The sequence below is a fragment of the Equus przewalskii genome, chromosome 5 (assembly GCF_037783145.1).
Source record: "Equus przewalskii isolate Varuska chromosome 5, EquPr2, whole genome shotgun sequence".
Lineage (NCBI taxonomy): Eukaryota > Metazoa > Chordata > Mammalia > Perissodactyla > Equidae > Equus > Equus przewalskii.
Window position 1 is genome coordinate 66,039,150 of NC_091835.1, and position 21,633 is coordinate 66,060,782.

At 42.4% G+C, this 21,633-nt stretch overlaps 1 protein-coding gene across 12 annotated transcripts in view; it reads left to right on the forward strand.

The window, feature by feature from the left end:
* Nucleotides 1–1,418: 1,418 nt before the first annotated feature.
* Nucleotides 1,419–21,633, forward strand: part of PCED1B (PC-esterase domain containing 1B) — a 36,141-nt gene continuing 15,926 nt past the window's right edge. For 2 of the 12 annotated variants that reach the window (XR_011540054.1, XM_070619464.1), the window contains exons 1-2: nt 8,461–8,599; nt 11,763–11,963. Coding sequence is in view for 1 of the 12 variants with exons in the window: in XM_070619459.1 (XP_070475560.1) it covers nt 16,420–16,581 (162 nt within the window). In the remaining 11 variants the exon portion in view is untranslated. Of the gene's footprint in view, nt 1,698–2,354; nt 2,572–7,974; nt 8,039–8,460; nt 8,606–11,762; nt 11,964–16,109; nt 16,582–21,633 lie in introns of those variants that run through there. The other 10 variants (XM_070619466.1, XM_070619461.1, XM_070619460.1 and 7 more) reach the window with 10 other exon arrangements.

The window sequence follows — 21,633 nt, forward strand, 5'->3', positions numbered from 1 at the left end:
AAAGAGGGGAGGGAGGGAACGAGGGAGAAGAAAGGAAAATGAACATAAACAGCTCTCAGTAAATGCTAACCACAATACTATCAACACTTGGCCTCAGGCCCAGTGTGCTTTGCTCTGCCTCATCTCTCCGTGGTAATTCCTCCAATCTACGAGAGACAAGGCAAATGTTCATTTCCCTTTTCTTCACTGAAGAACTGACCATTTACAAAAATGCTAGGTTTTTTAAAGACCTTGTATGTCAGAAAGGAGAGTGAGGAAACAGATCTGAGTGTAGTGATAGGTGCTGCTCTGCATCCACCTTCCACTCTGCACCCCCACATCCCAACACCCTAGATGGCTCAGCCAGGGTCTGCTGCCCTTGGGAGTAGACGGTGTCTGAATGGCCAGGGACTTTGACAGACTCCTCCGGAAGAACTGGAGCTGCAGCCAACTTCACTGCAGCAGAGTAAAACGTCTCACCGCTCAGGTTGGAAGGCGCTTTGAGCGGGATGCTGGCGAACAATCAGACGGGACCAGAATCTCCTCAGGAGAATGTAGACCAAGGTGACCCTGGTGGTCTCGAGCTGAGGGACTTCTCACAGGGTGGGGGTGGGGGTGTTTGTGGTCTTTTCAGGTCCTTGGTGGCACCCCGTGGTCAAGCATCAAAAAACTGGAGACTTTAACGTGAAAGTGATGGACTGAGGGCTAAATTAGTGTAAGTCTTTATCCCCAAAATGTAAAGGAAGTGATAGAATGTCAGTGTTGGTTTGAATAAGCCTGTGGGAGGGGTGGAGATGAAGTGGGGAGCTGCCAGCTGGGTTCACCTGGTAGCACAGATAAGAGATGAGATGAGATGATATGTAGTTAGCTCCGTAAAAGAGGAAGCCCCACCCCCCTCTCCTGAGCAGTCTGAGGTCACGACCTCCAGCTGGCCCAGGCTGCGGCCCCCACCCAAGCCCGGTGAGGGAAGTGCTGTCTCTTGACGGGACAAATATGACCCAGCAGACGGGCAAGTGGCCAAGAGGAGCTCCCTACTGGCTTTTTCTTCTCTTAGCACAAGTGACACAGTGGCGTGCCCACTGACCTCTCTTCCTTCTTTCCAAGAAGGAAATCTTCCTGGCATAAAAATGTAAGTACACATTCCTCCTCATGAGACACAATCACAAGGTAAAGAACTTGCATCAGGCTTGTGAGCTGGCTCCTGGCCCCTGGGCGTCAACGATACCTCACCTATTCTTAAGACATCCACTGAGAGAACTTATTCAGGCAAAACATTTTGGAGCTTTTTCCGTTTAAAAAAATAATAATCTCCTTCTCTAGTTTTCTTTAACAAACCAAGTACATGACAGGCAAGGCCTGCAGATTTTTCTTTCTTTCTTTTTTTTTTTTTTTTGCCTACTTCCTCCTAAAATTTAAGTCTGTGGTTAATCAAGCTCTGTGAAAGACAGTTTCTCCTTCAGACTGTGGGCTCGCAGAGCTCTCTGACTAATACCCCACATTTTCTTGGGGTTTTTTTCTGAAGAGTGTACGCAATGAGAACAAAATTTTACGTAAGTGAGGTACAAGGAAATTTCTCAGGGTCTCCATTCTGTGACTTCACCAAATGTCAAGGACTTCTGAGCCAGCTGTCACCAGACACACGCCTGAAAACAAAGCAGTGGCACATACAGTGACAGATTTCCTGCTGTCGACTTAGCGCCAGCCTTTCTTCCTCTCAGGTAATAAGTCAAAACAGCCTGCTTGACTTTGCCACAATATTTTTATTTCCGTTGATGTCACCATTCTCTGTGTGGCACCACTGCAGGCATGGAAGTGGCGCCAGGCCAGGAGGTGGTGAGGTGCCGGTCTGGGGGTGGGCAGAAAGCAGGGGCAGAGACGTGAGCTGAATCTGAACTTGCTACTTCCTAGCTGACTGGCCTGGGGCAAAACCCAACCCTCTAGGAAGTTCTTTCTCTCATTTCCTATTCCTCGGGGAGACGGCAATACCCATGCTCCAGGGTGGTTTAAAAGGTAACAACACACGGACACATGATGTCTGGATGTAAAGTAGACTCCCAATAAATCGTGGCAATAATTATTATTGCTGACTCTGTGGATTCTGTAAAAAGAGTTAACACACTTACAGGGCCCGGAAGAGTATACTCAGTAAGCATCTGTTATCATTTATTATTGTGATCTACGGAAATTCAGACATCTTGTCCGTTTGGGATCTTCTGGCCTCACTGAGATGATGCCACTTATTTGGCTAATATACCTGATTTAGAAAAAGCAGAAGGTTTGGTATTTTCAGGAAACCTTTCACACAAGTTAGCAGCTTAAATGTGGCCTATGAAAGGGAAGTGAAATGATAAGTTCTGCATCTTGGAAAGAGCGACGAAGACTGCTAGTCAGAAAATGGGGTGGAGGAAGAGAAGAACATCTGTGGGGAGAAAAATCAGGAAGCCCCAGCAGGATTTCAGATTTGAACTAACGTGAAGGCTGCAGGAGAGACGGATCAGAGAGCAGTTTACAGGTTGGCTCGACTCGACTCCCGCTGGACGAAGGCAAGGAAGGAATCGCAGATGACTTGGGATTTCCCCCCTGGAGCAACTAGCTGAGTATTGATTTCACTTCACTTGTGGAGAGGAGGAATGGGCTTGGGGGATAAGATAATTAGTTTAGAATTTAGTATTTTAAATTGTATCCTTGCATAGTCACAAAGCTTATTCAACCAGCAGCAAAGAGACATGGCTTTATTCTTAGCTACTTTTGTCATGTATTTTCAAACTACTCCATGATTTAAATAGCAAGCATCACCAAGAATAAAGGCACATACAGAAAATAAGCACAATCAGAGTTTTCTGTTCTGATGCCAATACATGAGGTGACTGAGTCCACAGGTATGCAACATTTAGGAATCGTGACTAAAAAAATAGAATATTGACATATGATTCAAAGATTTACAATCAGAGGTTAATTAAACTGGTAAACACTAGAGTGGGAGAAGTGAAAGTAATTTATAGTTCTCCATCTTTGTTTATTTAAATGTATCTCAGAGATTCAAGAAAAAAAAATGTTAAGGAGAGGAACATCCTAAAGGAGAAAGAAAGGAAGGCAACAAGAAAGCATCCAGTAATATTAATTTTGTAAATGATGATTTGGAAAAATATTTAAAAGGCTGCTATCTTACAGTAGAATGGCATAGCAATACATAATTGATTTATAAAATAAATGATGCTATTTGAGTCAATTGTTATATTTACAAAGCAAATATCCACCTGAAAAGAATCTGACCAGAAGCCACTTTTCACAGTGCTATTTTTCATATTTTCAGTAAGATTTTAAAAATCCCTTTTCAGTAACAGAAGGGATACCCTAACATAGGCTATAACTGTGTTTCCAACATTGACTTATAATCAAGAAGCTTCTGACCATGTCTTACTCAACCTCATATCCCAGTGCCAAGCACAGTGCGTGGCCTGTGGAGGTTCACATGAGAGTTCATCTAACAAAGGAAGAAAGAAAGAGCAGCATGCATCAAAAATATTAATAAGTGGGCCAGCCCGGTGGCACAGCGGTTAAGACTGAACGTTCCACTTTGGCCCGGGGTTCACCAGTTCAGATCCCGGGTGCGGACATGGCACTGCTTGGCAAGCCATGCTGTGGTAGGTGTCCCATGTATAAAGTAGAGGAAGATGGGCATGGATGTTGGCTCAGGGCCAGTCTTCCTCAGCAAAAAGAGGACGATGGGCAGTAGTTAGCTCAGGGCTAATCTTCCTCAAAAAAAAAAAAATATTAAGAAGCAATTTCTGGGGTCGGCCTATGGCCGACTGGTTAGGTTCACATGCTCCTCTTCGGCAGCCCAGAGTTTCAGCGGTTCAGATCCTGGGCCCGGACATGGCACCGCTCATCAGGCCATGCCGAGGCGGCATCCCACACAGCACAATCAGAAGGACCCACAACTAGAATATACAACTATGCACCGGGGGGCTTTGGAGAGAAGAAGAAGGGGAAAAAAAAAAAAAAGATTGGCAACAGATGTTAGCTTAGGTGCCAATCTTCAAAAAACAAGAAAAAGAAATAAAAAGAAAAAGAGGAAGCAATTTCTACCTCCCCAGACAAAGCAACTTCATGTTCAGGAATTTAGCAGTTAATATGGTTTAAAATATTGGAAGTTTTTCTTTATAACTGTAGTATGACCAAGTCTAGGATAGCTTTGAAAATAAGGAAAATCATTGCATCCATAATTCCACCAGACAAATAGATGAAGGGTTAGCAGTTTGGTTTAGCAAAGAATAATGTTACCATTATTAGGATTAATTTATAAAGCCACTTACAAGCATGCGTTTTTTGAAATAGCCAGATTTTAAAAATTGACAGTGCTGTGGATACCACCCTCCCATACAAGTCGAAAAGAAAAATAAAAGGCATTTTACAGAGAAATTTTTAAAATGCAGATCATGAATATAAAAAGTGAAGGACGATTCTTTGCCAGCCTCTCTGACTGGGAGAGAGATGATGCTCCCAGCCTTTTTCACGTCTAGGATGGTGTTGCTTTATCTGCATAGTTTATGCTAACATGGACTGAAGGGAGGAAATTTTGTAACTAATAGATAGCTAAGCCAACTGACCAGAAACTTAAAATATCTCAAATGGAGTATCTGAGAGCTACTGGTCTGCAGTTTGACACAGCTGTGCTCTTATAGATGTGGTAACCAGGTGAGCTTTAGAGAACTGGACAATGGAATATTATTCAGCCTTAAAAAAGGAAATTCTGTCACATACTACAACATTGAGGACATTGTGTTAAGTGAAATAAGCCAGTAACAAAAAGACAAACCCTAAATGATTCCACTTCTACTAGGTACTAAGGAAGTCAAATTCGTAGAAACAGAAAGTAGGATGGAGGTTGCCAGGGGCTGGGAGAGCGATCACAGAGGCTACGTGTAATGGATGTAGAGTTTCAGATCTGCAAGATGGAAAAGGGCTGGAGATGTACTTCACAACAACGTGAATACACAACACTACTGAACTATACACTTAAAAATGGTTCAGATGGTAATAAAAAAAAGAGAGAGAGAGAACTGGAATCAAAAAACTAAGCCAGTGGTTTGGAGTCTTCTAATAAAATTTAGTATTATTTATAGGTGAAGGACATTGCTAAATAATTCAAGGCCAAATTCTCCTAGGGTATTAAATTATTCTTTGTGAAAAAGGCTTATAAGCTTCTTTTTTGTGTGTGTGAGGAAGATTAGCCCTGAGCTAACATCTGTTGCCAGTCTTTCCCTTTTTACTTGAGGAAGATTGTCACTGAGCTAACATCTGTGGCAATCTTCCCCTACTTTGTATGTGGGACGCTGACACAGCATGGCTTGATGAGCAGTGTGTAGGTCCACACACGGGATCCCAGGCTACAAACCCTGGGCTACTGCAGCGGAGCGTGCAAACTTAACCACGACACCACCAGGCTGGCCCCACCCTTTTTTTTTCCCCCTGAAATTGATGAACTGTGGATCTGGGACTATGGGACCAAGACTCAGGAGGCCTGGTTAGCCTGGCCATGTGATTTCAGTGGCTGCTTGACCTCCCTGAAACTCAATTAGGCCTGAGGATGATCTCTGTTGCCTCCTGCCACTGTTAGACCCTGTTCCTGCAGGGATAGGGGCCCACCGGTCCATAGGGCTGTGCTGATCAGACAGGGTACTTGTCAGTGTTTACATTTTATTCACTGTAGTCATTTAAAGTATATTTTTGTATTACTAAATTAGCAATACAATTTAGTAGTTATTTTATATTCCTAAAGCATGGATGTATATATACTAATTCCTGGAGTAAACTGAGCATTTACTAAGTGCCAAGCACTCGGCTTAGCACTTTGCATATTCAATTTCCACAAGCAGAATTGGGCCAGGGAGGTTGAGTAACTTTCCCAAAGCCACACAGCTTGTGGGGTTAAGGACTTAGAACTCTGAACTCAACTTTTCTGCCTGCAAAGCCCATGCTCTGAACCACTAAAGTAGACTGGGACAGAACAGACAGCTTGCATAAAACATAAGAATTCCAAGAAAGTTTGTAAAAAGAATGTAAGAAATCCTGAGAGAATGAGGTCTTTTATAAATTTACCTCTCTCATTTCATCCGTCCTTGTGAAACTACCAACCTGGCTCTTCTCAACCCATTACCTTCCAAACCCCAACAACTCTAGCCTGGCTGCTCGACAACACAAAAGTTCGCATGTGCTGAATTGGACTCATGAGAAGTTTTAATCTGTGTCTCAAAATTCTTAACATACTAGCAGAGAAGACTTTGTGCTCCAAGGGGAACAAATTATTCAGATGTGCTTGAAAGTGCTACATGCAAGTACTTTGAAGAATAATTATCAAAAATATTTAACATGTGTGATTGTTCCAAGTCAAACAAGCAAAGACAACACACAGTGTTTTGTGGTTTGCCAAATTTGGTCCTTTTTTTAAGGTAGCCAGGCATGGATTTGAACATAAACACACACCAGCTGGCTGAAATAAGTGCATTTATAAGTAAATATTTAACGGACTGATTTCTGGCCCGCTGGAAGCACTCCATTCCAAAAAGATAAGAAAAATAACAGTATTCTTTGAAAAAAAAATGTGGATAAAACAGTAATGGTTTATATAAAGATAAGTTTATCTGTACCTGGAACTATTAAAGAGTTGTCACTATGAAAGAAACATTATTTTTGCCCTTATATTCAGAATATTTTTCACTGTCAAAATATTTGGCTTTTATGGTTTGGTTCTAAATAGATCATATTTGAAAAGTAAATTATAAATTTGTAATGGCATATTAACATACATTAATAGAGACCAAAAGGCAACATCCTAATCCTGACTAAGTACAGTTTTTGCCTACGCTGCCCCTGTACCCATGTGGCTGAAACAGACTAGAGAAAATCACACATCCATGCTCAGCACTCCCAATTCAGGCAAGAGTCCAGCCATGGGTGGGCCTCCATACCGCTCAGTAATTCCAGCCTCTCTCATGTCCTAGATGACTATTTCATACCTTCCTCTCCATCCTCTAATACCACCTTACCCAGGTTCACGCTCAGCTGGTGCCCTTGGCCTTGCTGCCTATTTCGCTGAGAAAATGGCAGTCAGGAAAAACCCCACAAGCTGGTTCCTTCCCACCCACCCGGCATGCACCTGTCCTCCATGTTCGTTATCACTTCTCTGGCTGAACTGTCCGTGCTCCTATCCCAGGCCAACCCCTCCACTTGGGCACTAGATCTCACCCCTTTCACCAACTCAAGGACGTTGCCCCAGCAATTCTCCTCTAGCCCTCCTGCATCCTCTGCTTGCCCTGTTTACTGGATCGTTCCCGTAAGCATACCAACACGCTATTATGTCCCCATCTTAAAAGAAAATGAAACTCTCTTAACGCCACTTCCCCCTCCAGCTGACTTCTCGTTCTCTGCTTCCCTTTATAGTAAAACTCCTCAAGGGTGGTGCTGTCTCCAATTCTCCTCCCATTGGCTCTTAACCATTCTAATCAGGCTTTGTCCCCAGCACTCTATCAAGGTCACCAATGGCCTGCATGATGCTACAGCCAGTGGCCAAACATCCCACTTGACTTACCAACAGTGTCTCACACAGACACTTTTGGTTCTTTCCCCTCTTGGCTTCCAGAACCTCACACTCTCCTAGTTTTCTTCCTGTTTCACTGACTCTTCCTTCTCAGTGTCCTTTATGAGTTCCTCCTCATCTTCCTGACCTCCTATACCTGGGGTGCCTCAGAGCTCATTCTTCCACTTCTTTTCTTTTCTAGCTTCATTTTCTCCATTGGTGACAGCATCCAAACCAAACTGATAACTCCTGATTTGTGTATCTAAATCCTCATTCAACATCTCAGTTTAGATGTGTATAAGGAATCTCAAACGTAACAAGCCCCAAACCAAACACTTGACCTCCAGCCTCCAAACCTGTTTCTCCCAATTTTCTCCGTCTCAGTAAATGGCAACTTCACCCTTTCTGTTTTTCAGGCCAAAGAACATGGAGCTAGCCTTGTCTCCCCTCCTTTTCTCACACCCCATCTTCTCTCCACAGGCAAATCCCATTACCTCTATCTTCAAAATATACCCCGAATCTGACCAGCTCTCATGCCTCAGCTCTTATTACTCTGCTTCAAGCCTCACCTCCTGCATTATTCAATAACATCCTCATTGGTCTCCCTACTTCCACTCTTGCCTCATGCAGTCTACAGCAAGATGGTGTGAATTTTCTGCTCAAACCCCTTACGGCGGCTCCCAGAGTAAAAGCCCAGGTCCTTTCAGTGGTCCGTGGTCTGCCCTCCACAATCTCCACGAGCCACCTTCTTTCTTCTCTGACTCCACCTCCTGTCTCCCTCCCCTGTTCACCCCCGTCTAATCATACTCGCCTCTTTGTCGTTGTTCTCTCTGCTTGGGGCTCCCCTCCCCCAGATTGCCACATGGCTTGCTCCAATCCCTCCCTCCCAAATTTGCTCAAATGTCATCTTCTCAGAGAGGACTTCTCCAGACCACTGTTGGTCCCTTCTAGGTTCTCGCTGGGTCTCTGTAACAAAAGACCGATTAAGAAGAGAAAAGCAAACAAATTAACCTTCGTAAGGAAATGAAGACCCGAAGGAAGGTGAGGGTAAGCATTTTCACCCTGGGTTTGATGAAGACTGATAGCACACAGCTAAGGGTGGTAAACTGGGGGAACTGAGCGAGGCCTGTGTGCTCCTCTCAGAGTTTCTTTGTCTTCAGAGATAAGGATGCTCCCTTCTTCCAGATAGAGGCAGGGCACCTCTCACAAGAGCGGCTTCTGACCTGCGTCAGGTGAAGTCAGAGTCCTTGCAGCACCTGCTGTTTATCAAATTCCTTCAGCTTAAAATATTCAATATGCCAAGGTGCCATATCCTGGGGTAGCATGTCTCGAACGCTGTCACCACCCTATTTAAAATTCCAACCCACAGCCCCTAGCTCCTCCCCATCCAGCAATCATGTTCCTCTTCTCTTTTGTCTACCATGTTATTTTACTTACTTTTTAGTTGTCTGCCTTCCCCAACCCAAATGGCAACTTCATAAGGGCAAATATTTTTTTTGTAATGAGTTATTCACAACTGTCTCTCTAGCATCTAGAACAGTGCCTGCCACAATTATTTATTGAATGAATGAAAGAAAGACGGACTAGACGGGCCGTGGTTACTGATATAGATATATTTTACTATACACTACTCTGTACTTGGTACTCTGGGTCTATTTTCTCATTTAACCTTTGCATCTATGTAGTGCTCATTATCACTATTTTACAGATGAGAGAACTGAGTCACAGACGAGTCAAGTCACTATGATGGTCGTGCAACCATAAGTGACAGAATCAGGTTTCAAACCCAAGTGTGCTTGGCCCCGAAGCCGGAGATCTGACAGTCCACTTTGTTCACAGCACCCTAGCTCTGGCTTCAATCCATGCCATCAATGGACATGCAGTCACTCTATCACAAATCAATATCAAGGTTTCCGACTGGTCCCCAGAGAGATACCAGGCCCGGATCAGTTATTGTACCACACCATGGGGACAGATTTGCCTACTTCCTTTTATAGGCTGTTGTGAGTCATGAGTTTTCTATACCACGTGAAACATCTGAATGTTTGGAACACTCTAGATGATCAGTTTACCAAAGACTTTCTGTTTCATATCTGTTTTAAGTGGGGTTTCTATTCTTTCCAGACAACTGCCTTAAATAAAAAGGGAAGTGGACTCTCTAAGAAGGAAGAGAATAACATATTTCAGAGAGATATAGAATATTTCTGTGCATAGAATATTTCTGGTAGAATAGACAAGAAGACGATGACAGTATTGCTTCTAGAAGGAAAAACAAGGGATTAGGGAACAAACACGAGAAAGGAACTGACTTCTCACTCATACCGCTTGCGCCTTTTGAAGTTTTGTGCCCTGTGCATTAAATCCCTTCTAAAAATAAGCAAAATAACTTGAGAATGACAATAATGGCAGTGCGCCCTGTCTGGCCTCCCACTGAGAGGGCAGCGAAGATGACACATTGCAGCCAGAAGGTTCCACGACACTGTCTGCTCCATCAAAGTGACAGTCATTCGAGCTCCCTCACGGCCTCAGTTTCACCATCTGCAAAATGAAGATAATAATTAGAGCTTGCCTCACTTCATGAACGGGGGTCCGCTGAGAGAGAGCACAGTCTAAGTGTAAAGCATGATACATGCCTAACTTGTCATTATCTTTTAGGAAAAAGCTGAGTTTGGGTGGATAAGAAAGCAAGCCAGCTCATTGAGCTATGAAATGTGAAATGGGGCCAGAATAGCAAGAGTAACCGTCTCCATATATCATCATAAGTTCTTGGAAGTAAGAAAATCAGTAGAAAATCTGTTGCTTGGTCTCAAACAACTTGACTTTAAATTTAACGAATGTAAGCAAGATTATCATTTGCATCATTCCAGCTCCTCTGTTCTCCGGTCTTATGATGATTATGTGAATTTCAGTCTAGATTGTTCTTTTATTCTCACAATGCACAGACGAGCTGGAACCTAGAGAACTGGAAAGATTTGCAACTCATTTATAGAATTGCTAGAATCGCATGATGACAAATTTTCAGTTATGTAATAAAGGACTCTGAATTTTAAAATACTGAAGTTATCCGTTGGGTTATAGAGGCAGCCCCGCCCTGAGACACAATGATGATTGTATTCAAATTCATGGAAAAAACTTGATTTTTGGCTATAGATAAGAGGGTAAAAACAAGGTGTAATGTGTAGAATTAATGTTTAAGCCACACATTAAGTAATCAATGAAGGAAAACAAAACGACAATTTTCAAGAAAAGGCTAGTCTCCCTAAATACCATAGTTTAAGAAAACCTAAAAACTAAGGGCACAGAGCATGCATTTCAGGACTGTTTGGGAACCTGTTACTCTCGTTCGTTGGTTCGTTCATTATACCATTTAATGGAATGGAGACATGCTGTATCCTAAAGTGTTTAAAACACTGTTTGGGGAAAAACTTGATTAAAGCTCTGTTTCCTCATTTTTCCTTTTTCTGATTGGTTCCTCCTTCCCTTCCATCTTGGTGTTTGTAGGGGAGGTGATTCCCTTCCTCCAAATCGTGTCCTCCCAAACTATGAAGACAAAGGTCTACGCTTATCTAACCAGTCAGAAGACCGCGTCTCTTTCCCCTCTCCAGTTACCTGCTGGCACAGCAGGGGAGGGATGGGGAACTGTCCTGGCTCCACCACTCTGTGTGTTTACCTGCAGCCTGGACCTCAGGGTGTAGTTTTCCGTAGCTGTGAATCGGCCAGTCCTCCACCCCAGGGCGGTGGGAGGAGCAAGCGAAGGGATTTGAAAGCGTTTCATAAACTGTTATGCACACACGAAAGTGCATGATTATTGCTACAAAAAATTAATTAGGAAAGATGAGCAATCCTCTTATCATCTCCCAGGGTCTCTTTCCTCACTTCCTCTTTCTCTCCCCTCACCGTCCTTCCCTCCTTCCCCACTCTAATAGCTTTTTCAGCTGTGAACACACCACACAAGCAGGGTAATAAGAGCCAACGGTCTGAACTGTGAAAACAAAACAAAGGAAGAGTCAATGTAAATGACACCCAAATTACCGAGAAATGTGAAATGAAAACAAGCTCAGAGCCAAATTCCAGGAATATGCTATGTTTCAGATTTGCTGACCCCTTTGTGATTTCATATTTGCCAAAGTCTTCAAGCTTTGGTCATTAGTCTTCCACTTCCTAATGCAAGAAAGTAAATGCTGACTTGTGTCATTTGCTCCAGATGCCACCGGAAATGGCATCTTCTCCCCAGAGGCTGGCTCACAAACGTAGCAGCACCCGGAGGTGAACTTGTCTGCCCCACAGCCCAGCCTGGACTCTCCCACCTGGCCCTCTGATCTACAGCCAAGAAAAGAGTCTGTCTAAGGAAGAGATCTAGAATCAACCGAGAGGTACACTGTTTAATCATCAGTTACTTTAATGAGTAAGTACTTTCTAGTTTTCTCATTTTATTCTAAGTATTAATTTTGCCTTTTTGAGCAGCTTTTCTTTGGGATCCTCACTTCTTGGGCACTTACTGTTGGAAGAAGCACTATCTTAGCCCACCCCACCGCAGCCCCGCTTAACCGAATAGCCCTAAAGAGACAACCGTTATTTTGTAATAACAATTTGTGATTGATAAGCTACTAAATCTCTAAAAATGTACAGTGACAAAAACAGCCAGTTGTGAACTGGAGAAAGGATGTGAAGTACCTATTGTCTGTGCAATCTTGTATGTTGTGGTTGACCACAAAGGCTTGGCATCAACTTTGACTTCCAGCTCTGCTTTTTATAAAATGGATGAGCTTGGGCAGCTGACTCAATATTCAAACTTAATTTTCGAACGCGTAAAATGAAGAAAAATAAAGTACCAATTTCACAGGGTTCTCAAGAGGAATAAATAGATAAGTGATAAAACACTTAACATACTGTTGGAATGGGTACTAAATGACAAATTAGTGTTACTAAATAAGTGAAATACTTCATTTAACTGGAAAACTCCCTTAAGGACTAAATGCCATCCCCCAAATATGCTGAGGTGGCTCAGAATAACAACAATTAACAATTGTAGAGTTGACAGAGCATTTCATTTGATTTCCACAGTTAACCCCAAGGTGGGGAGGGCAGAGCTGTTGGCTTATTTTTGTGACTGAGGAATAAGGGTGAAGCTGAGAATTCTGCTGAGCGTGGCGGTGGGAAGAGAAGCTCATAGGCCCAGACTTAGAGCTGCAGAGAGGAAAGCATGACTTGGGAAAGTTAGAAGTTATTTCGTGTGTTCATTTCTCCAGCATAGATTCTTGTTTTCTCAGCTTCCTCACCTCCGGGACCTTGGCCATAGGCCTTGAAACTGGGGAAATCCTCGGTCCCTCTGCCAACAGGCACAGCAGTGGGAACGCAGGTCTTCCAGATCCATCTAGGCAATGGTGTGGGTAGGGAGCAAGGAAGACAGAGACTGGCTCTTAGAATCCCATTTTTAATTCAAAAACTTTTTTCCCATGTAGAAACACTATTGCACTTAGCATTCAGATACTACACTGGTAATAATAATAATAACAATGATAAAATAATATCCATTTTTGAGGTCAGCTGGGTGGCACAGCAGTTAAGTTCGTGAGCTCTGCTTCAGTGGTCTGGGGTTTGCCAGTTCGATTCCTGGGCGTGGACATAACCCACGGCTTATCAAGCCACACTGTGGCAGGTGTCCCACATATAAAATAGAGGAAGATGGGCATAGATGTTAGCTCAGGGCCTATCTTCTTTAGCAAAAAGAGGAGGATTGACAGCAGATGTTAGCTCAGAGCTAGTCTTCCTCAAAAAAAAAAAAAGATCCATTTTCAAAGCTCTTTTGTGTAATCTCCTAAGAGGAGCATAAAGGCGATTTCTACCATTTAAAGGATGAAAACGGAAGTGGAAGTGGCAGAAACCCCAGCCTGCTGACGCGGCCTAACAGTCAGGTCACTGGTTAAATGGGCTTTTATGGCCATTCCCGGAGACAATTTTCAGAATTCAACCTGTTCATCAGTTGAAAGCAACTTAGTCACCCTTAGCTCCCCAGTGCCCTTCCTTATTCAACCATTGGTTAGAATCTAGAGTAGTCAGCATAAGGATAAAAAGTTTTGAAACACAAATGTAGCTTTAGCGTGGCACTGTTTTCTGTTGACTCATTAAGAGCAATAGCTAACTATCAGAGGGATGAAAATGGAGCTAAGCTGACTTCACACCTGCTGTTTTCTCATGGAAAAATTAAAAGCTGTGCACAAAACATTGCTTTGTTACGTTTTTCAACAGAGAATAAAAAGGAAAACTACATGCAAATATTTTTTTTTCTGGATAGGACGATTTTTTCCTCTTACTTTCAACAAATATTTATAGCTGAGGTTAAAAGCTCAGGCTCTGGAGCCGTATTTCTTCCTAAAGAAACAAGACAAAACCTTAAGCTTATCTAATTGATTGCAAGATTCACTGTCAATAACAGACTGGTTCTGCCTTCCACCCGCTGAACAACCTTGGGCGATTTATGTAACCTCTCCAAGCCTCAGTTTATTCATCCATAAAATGGAGATGATAATAGTTCCTATCTCACTAGGTTGTGAGAATAGGCCTGGCACAGAGTAAATGCTCAATGGATGCTAACTATAACGCATAAGGCATTGAGCCAGGAGGGGTACAAAGAAAGGTGAGCCCCACCTCTGCCATCAGGAAGTAGGATGGAAGGAGGCAGAAAGGCACATGGCAGTTAATTATAATACAAAACCGAACCAACTGCTAGGGGCGTCCGTCAGAGGAAGGAGATTCTTCTGCCTGAGAAAATAGGGAAGGCTCTCAGACAGAATTGCCTTTTGAACAGGATCTTAAAGAAGGAACAGAATTTCAGTAGAGGCAGGCCTTAGGGAACATTCAAGGCTGAGTCACAGAGCAAACTTGAAGAGGTGAGAAAAAGCCCTCTGGGTACACACAGGCTCTTATTACTCATCCACAGGCTTTCGGGAGATGCACAGAAGGAAGGATCATATCCTAGGTTAAAAAATAAAAGCTTATAAATGCAAAACATTGGAGTGATGCCAGCATATCAAATCAAAGTGAACATATGAAATTTAAAAAGGTAGATAATAGGGGCTGGCTTGGTGAGGTAGGGTTTAAGTTCACGCACTCTGCTTCAGCAGCCCAGGGTGCACGGGCTGGGATCCCTGGCATGGACCCACACACCACTTGTCAAGCTACGCTGTGGTGGCATCCCACATACAAAATAGAGGAAGATGGGCACAGATGTTAGTTCAGGGAAAATCTTCCTCATGCAAAAAAAAAGTAGGTAAAATTTTATGTGAGAAAACACATATAAAATAAAAACTATACTGTTTCAGAAAGTGTTTCAATCAAAGTAAGACACACTTTCTTAAGGGTGAAGAGAAATTTTTATGGAAAGTAAAAAAGTTAACCACAAAATCTAAAACAGAGCTGAAACTGGTCACTGTGCTCAGCTTCCCAAAATATATTGCAACATCCTCCTCCCCAAAATATATTCTCAAGAATTATCTAATTTTTTCATTGCCAAGAAATAGTTGAGCTATTCTATAATGAGACTATTACACAAGGATTTTGATGTTTTAGGAATAGTGGAAACAGCCATGGTCACGAAAAATAAAAATGCCTTGATCTGAGCACTGCAGAAGTAGTTTATTCCCACCTGGTTATCCTCAGCCAACGTTTCAAGCAGAAATTATAAAGCAGCTCTCTGAAAATGCAGTGAGAATATGCTGCCATCATCCCCATGGATGGTCAATATTTATTTAGAGAGATTGTTCAAAGGTCATAAGAGAATTATCTTAGGAATTCAGTCACCGTTTGATGGGAAGATAAATAGGCGTCTAGAGAATTTGGAAATGATAAGAGGCCCACACAGACTAAATTACTCCGTGCCCCTCCCCCACCCTTGGAACTTTATTCTACACACCTGAATATGTCTGGAACTCAGGAGACAAGTTGGGGCTAGCTAAATTGATCCAGCACTTAAAAACGTTGCAGACCTCATGCTGATGACTTTCCATATGTTCATTTAACCCTCACTTCTTAAGAAATCCATAGTATTATTTCCGTTTTGTTGATGAGGATTCTGAAGTGCAGAGAGATTACTTAATCTTCCCTGAGTCTCGGAGGCTAGTAAGTGGTGGAGCAGGATGCAAACCCAGGGCGCTGACTCCGGGGCCCACCCTCTCAGCCACTGGGCTTTATTGCCTCAATTCGGAGTCATCTGCATACAAATGGTAATTGATAAGGAGCCGTAGAATTTGTTTCCATCCAAACTGGGACATTTTTAGGGGGGAGAGGCACTATTAATAATTATCCTGGGAAAACAGGGGTGAATCACAACAGCTAGGGGCAAAAGGGACATATGATCACCTTATTGACTGGTGCCAGGAGTGGATGAATTTACCAAGGGAAAGAATGTTGAAGAAAAGAAGAAAGGAGCCGATTAGTGGGCCTTGAGAAAGACCAACATTTGGGGAATTGCCAGAGAAAGAGAAAGTCACAAAGGATATTGGGGGAGGTGAGACAGGAGGCAAGGGTGTCAGACGCTGGGGCATTTTTTCAGAGAGGAGTAATCTACGGTCCCCTAGTCCCAAGAAGCTGGGAATCGGCGGAGGCGGTAAGGACTGAGAAGTGGCCACTGAAAGGAGCAACAAGGAAATCACTGGTGATTTACTGACAAACATTTCTTCGGTTTGCTGGAGTTGGAAGCCAAATTAAAGTAAAAGGAGGAGTGAGTGGGAGGTAAGGACTCAGACACAGCCAGTGCAAACAACTCTTTTTACAAAGTGGCCTTGAAGGGGAGGCAAAAGATACCACTGTCCTGGAGGTGGAGTCAAAGAAGTTTCCTTTCTTTTTTAAAGCAAGAAACTAGAATGCCTTTAATGCTTAAAGGAAGGGGCCAGCCAAAGGAGAGTGAAGAAAAAGTAGAATGCATAATTATCCCCTCCCGGGGGCCCTCCTGGAGCAAAATTCCTGAGGAGGTAGGAGGACAGGACGGGCCACCTGAGCTGACGATTACTTTTACGTCTGAGGAGGTACAGTTCTGCCCCAGCGGGAGGGAGGCAAGGGGACCGTGGGCTTGAAAGCCGGAGGGAGGGAACCAGAGCTAGGTGCTGTCTGCAGGCTCCTGTTTTCTCTAGAGTCTCAGAGGGGAGGGGTTGCCGTGCCTGAGTTTAAAGGGGTCTCAAGCACGGCAGGCACCGTGCTAGGCCCTCGATAGACATTGACATGATCTCTTCATTTTCACTATTGCTCAGCGAGGTAGGTGAGATTGCCCTTGTTTGACACCAGAGGAAACTACAGCTCAGAACCGTGGGCAGCGAGCCCAGGAGCACACAGCTGTTCGGGGCCAGAGTCCACGTCTGACTTCATCATCTGGAAGTGAAAGTCAGGTCACTGCCTTCCGGGATCTCTCATTCAAGTCAGAGGAGTAATCGGTAGGAAGTTAGCAAATGTAGTTTAAACAAGGTTCGAGACCATAATGTGGAAGTCGAAATCATATTTTTGTTTATATGAATTGCTCTGATTTTATACTTTAGAAGATCCTTTTGTAAAATAGATGTTTTTTTAAAATAATAAGGCTATTAGAGTAAAGGCTTCATAGTTTGGCTTTTGTTTTTATAGAATTAGTATCTGCATATCAGGTGTTACGAACCCCCACTTCATTCACAGAGGATGTCCCCTGAATTTCTTTCTATAATCCATTTCTTTCTATAATCCATAGGAAATTTTTATATTAGACTACTACTATAGGAAAAATATGCTGCTTCAAGGATTTTTAAACTTGGTAATTTTCAGATTCGTAAAGTGTGTGAAATTCTTCCATTGATATTTTATTGCAAAAATCAAAATTTTAAAAAAATTTTAAAAAAAGAATCACAAATTTAAGACTGTGGCCCGGTAGAAAAGGTAAGATACAAACTGAACATGTCCACAGTGATTCCTGCCTCCATGAGGAAGACTTGTGCTTACGTGGAGCCCAGCGTGAAGATCACAATCCAAGTTTCAATGTTCCATTTACGTCACATGTATCAGCGCTTTTAGACGTGGTGAGTCAGGACTAACCAAAATAGCCAAGTTAGAAACACGGACCCCGGGGTAGCATTGGGTGATGCAGGGATGGGGTAGAGGAATCAGTGTTTTTGGGGGGATGTGAGTCAAATTTGCAGAATGACAACCGTCACACAATGAAAAGATCAAAGCAATTCATATAAACAAAAATATGATTTCAATCATGCATTGCCTATGACAAGCTTCCACATTATGGTCTTGAACCATTGTTTAAACTACCTTTGCTAAGGAAATAGATAGAGAGAGGTGTTCTAAATTTTTCTTGAATTAATTAATGGGCTGCAGAGCTGAGGCCTGTTTTAGAGGTGAGGTTATTGGGGGTAAGGATGAGAACCAGTCTTTCCAATGACTCTTTCGGAAATAATTTTTCTGTTGCATTATTTACCATAGTATCTCACAGTACTTCTGTGTACTTTTAAAAATTTACTCCTAAAACGACTTTTAAAAATAGAAGGCCTGCATTATTTTCCCCATTTTCATATTATACAGAGGAAGGGATGCTGACTGGTAACCCCAAATCAAATGATGAATCTTTTGAGAAGCCCAATCCCCAGGCCATTCCTTAAGGTTTCCCAAAGAGAAGTTGGAATCGTTTGCATTTATTTTTTCTTTGAAAACTTTATATGGCACGCAATTTAATTTTTGAGAATTTTAAATTCCACTGAGAAAGCTAAGCAAATAGATAAGTTGTAGAGGTGAGTTCATGAAAAATAATTATTTTCCTATTTCTACCATTTATTCCCTTAAAATTTAAGGGGATCTTGGAAAGTTCAAAACACTGATTTCATCACCAAAAATGCAGTTAGAAGGAAATGAAATATTTATATTCCCAGTATCATGTTGCATTAAGATGGTTAATCATATGCAAGAAACTTCTAAACTAGTTACCTAAACTAGTTACAAATACTTCCTACAACTAATCAAAACAACACCCTAATTGTTGGTGATTACTTTTGTGATTTAAGACCTCTCTGCAGGGTCTCTGGAGCAACCAGCCTATTTCTGCGTCACTCTTCCTGTAACTAAAGATCAATAAGAAAAGAAAAAATTTAACAATTTCTGCAACACTTTGATTAATGAAAAATACATGCTGTATGTTTGGTTTGCGATAGTTATAAAGCAAAAGTCAATGATTTATAAATCACGGCTTATGAAGCTATTAAAAAATTATTTATCCCCAAACGGAGAAATCTAAGCAAGATACTCAAAAGCAATTTATTATAGTAGTAGCCATTATTAATGCATATTGCTGTCAGAGCTTTAGCCAAAGCCCAAGTTTTACTTTGCAAACAGGAAAGCATGGAACTACTTATCATTACGATTTGAGGAATAAATCATGAAACTCTTTTTTAAAACCAGTTTAAATTTGGAATCACAGATTGCAATGATCATCGTATACCTCCTCCCTCCCCCATGACTCTCCCAAATGGCTTTGGTGCCTCATTTACGTACACGGATTCTAGTTGCCAGTGCCTTTGATAGTTACATGTCCATTTCCTTACCCCTCCTCTTGAGAAATGAGACTGCCTTGTTATACACTCCTTGCATCTAGCATAATATCTGGTTCTCAATGATCCTTACTGAATGAATGAATGAATGGATGCATGAATCCATCTGTAAAATAGCTGCCAAAACCAGTAAGTGAGTTTAGCACATTTGAAGCCAAGAAAGAAGCCCCAGCTAAAAAGACTGATCTGCCTGTTTTCAAATCCCTTTTTTGTTTCATTTTTATAGATACAAAGAGCTTTGAAAATGAAACTTACCAACTTTTTTTTTTTTACATCAGAGAAGATTTAGCTCTCTGAATTATTCTTCATTCAACTCCCCTAAAAAAAAGTCCCTTTGTTTTTGTTGGGTTTAGTTTTTAATGCTTGACATCTTAATTTAAACGATCATTTCCCACAATGACAGTCCTGGGGATCTGATTTGTTAATCCTGCTACAGTTGCGATGCTCTTTATTGAGAATTTCATGAATTTCCTTTCAGTTTCAGCTTCTAACTGGAATTCTTCCCAGTCATTTCGCTCTCCCTTCTTTCCCGAAGTCTTATCTGCATGTTCCACTGCAGAAGAACAATAAGAAATTCTTAGGTGGACACTTCTGCCCCGTTTTGGCTTCGAGTCTCAGAGCAGCCTCTGTGTGGGTTAAGTTCACTGGTCAGGATACACGGCAGCCAGAATTCCTCAAACACGGTCAAACCTGGGAGTTTGTAGAATTTTGTTTTGGTTTATCCTAAAATCCAGGTCTTTTAATGTTTTCATGTCTCTTGCTTGAGATTAAAGTATGGGATGAGTATACACTGTCGCTCACAGCCCTCCCCCCACTGAGTCCACATGGACCACCTCCCCTGGGCAGGCAGAGTAGATGGTTGCTTGCCTCTGATAGCAGCTGGGTTAGTTAGGCAGAGGTCATTCAAAGTGACAATATGATTTCTTTTCTATGATATGGCTTCCCTGATATCAACCCTGTGTTGAGCCAGTATCACTTCTGCATAAAGGCACATTGAATGTCCCCAACTGTCTCCTATCTTGTCCCCAAATATCTCCCTCACATGAGCCACAATTCTGGATTGAGACTGGCCTGCAGGCGGTTCTGCTCTGAAGGATGCCTCCTACAGAGATGGATTTTGGCGGCCGTGGTTTTAAATCTTACCTCCATCACGTCACCATCCATCCCTATACAATGGGAATAATAAGAATTATCTCATAAATAGGATAACGTTTGTAAACCACCTGGCATCCAGTAGCTGTTCAATAAACGTTAATTTTGTTTTATTCAATATCTTTCACTTGCATCATCTCATTTGATCTTCACAGAACCCTGCTAGACAGGCAGCACAAATATTGTAACCCCTCTTTTACAGATGACTAACCTGGTGTTCTGAAACTTGCTCAGTCGTAGTAGTAACTCCTATCTGTGCCAACTACTTGTCAGGCATTGTCCTCACATCACCTCTATGAAGTAGGTACTAAAAGTCCCATTTTGCAGATGGGGAAAATGAAGGCAGAGAAAGGCTGAATAACTTGCCCAAGGACAAAGAGCTAGCAAATAGAAGAGTTTGGATTCAGACCCAGATAGCGTGCCTCCAAAAGCAGTGCTCTTCACCAGTACACTTAAGTGCCTCCATTTCCCTCAGCTTTTAAGTGGTGGATTTGCCTCACATGTGTGAGTCCAGGTGGAAGGCACTTCGCACCCAGAGAAGGAATGCATCAGGCCGGGGAAACCAAGTCCCGCTGAAGGAGACAGCACTAGGTTATCAGATCTAGCTACTTCAGGGAGAGACTAATGGAAGCGGATGATGTTCAGTACCCTGGGGGACGAGGCACAGAATACGAGCAGAGTGCCAGCCCAGAGGGGGCACACAGAGCACGGGAGCCCTGGAAACACCCTGGGAAAATGTGTCCCCCTTCACTTGGCACTTTGGAGCCTCGGTTCTGGGGTAGAGGATTACTGTTGACATCGCCCCCTGGAAGTCGGCAGCACCTGTTCCGCTATCTTCCTATGCTTAGCGCTCTACTTTGTATTACACTCATCAACGCATACTTCTGATCTGCTCCTGAGGGCGAGACCAGGTTTTACTCATTTTTATATCCCCCAAGTGGAGCATCCAGTAGGTGCTTAATAAGTGTGAGTTGGATGAATAAATGTAGACAAATGAACATGCTAAGCCCCGAAGGGATTTGGAGCTTACTTAAACTATGTTTTCTTTTGTTGCACCACAATGAGCTACATCCTGTTTTTAAGCTTTTTTTTCTGATAGCAAAAACAGGCAAATGAAATTGGTTCTTTGGGGGAAAACAGGCCAGTATTTTCAACTGTTCTTTTAGGGTAATTCTTTTCCCTTCTACCCGTTTTCATGTGTTTATTTTTGTACTTGTACCCATTTAAAGCCACAAACAGTATAGTTTTTAAAAATGGAACGTGTAATTTAATAATAGCTATCCCCCCACACCTATTAAAATGTTTACTAATGCATAAAGCCTACAGATATCAAGCCACAGTGGATTCTAATGGCTT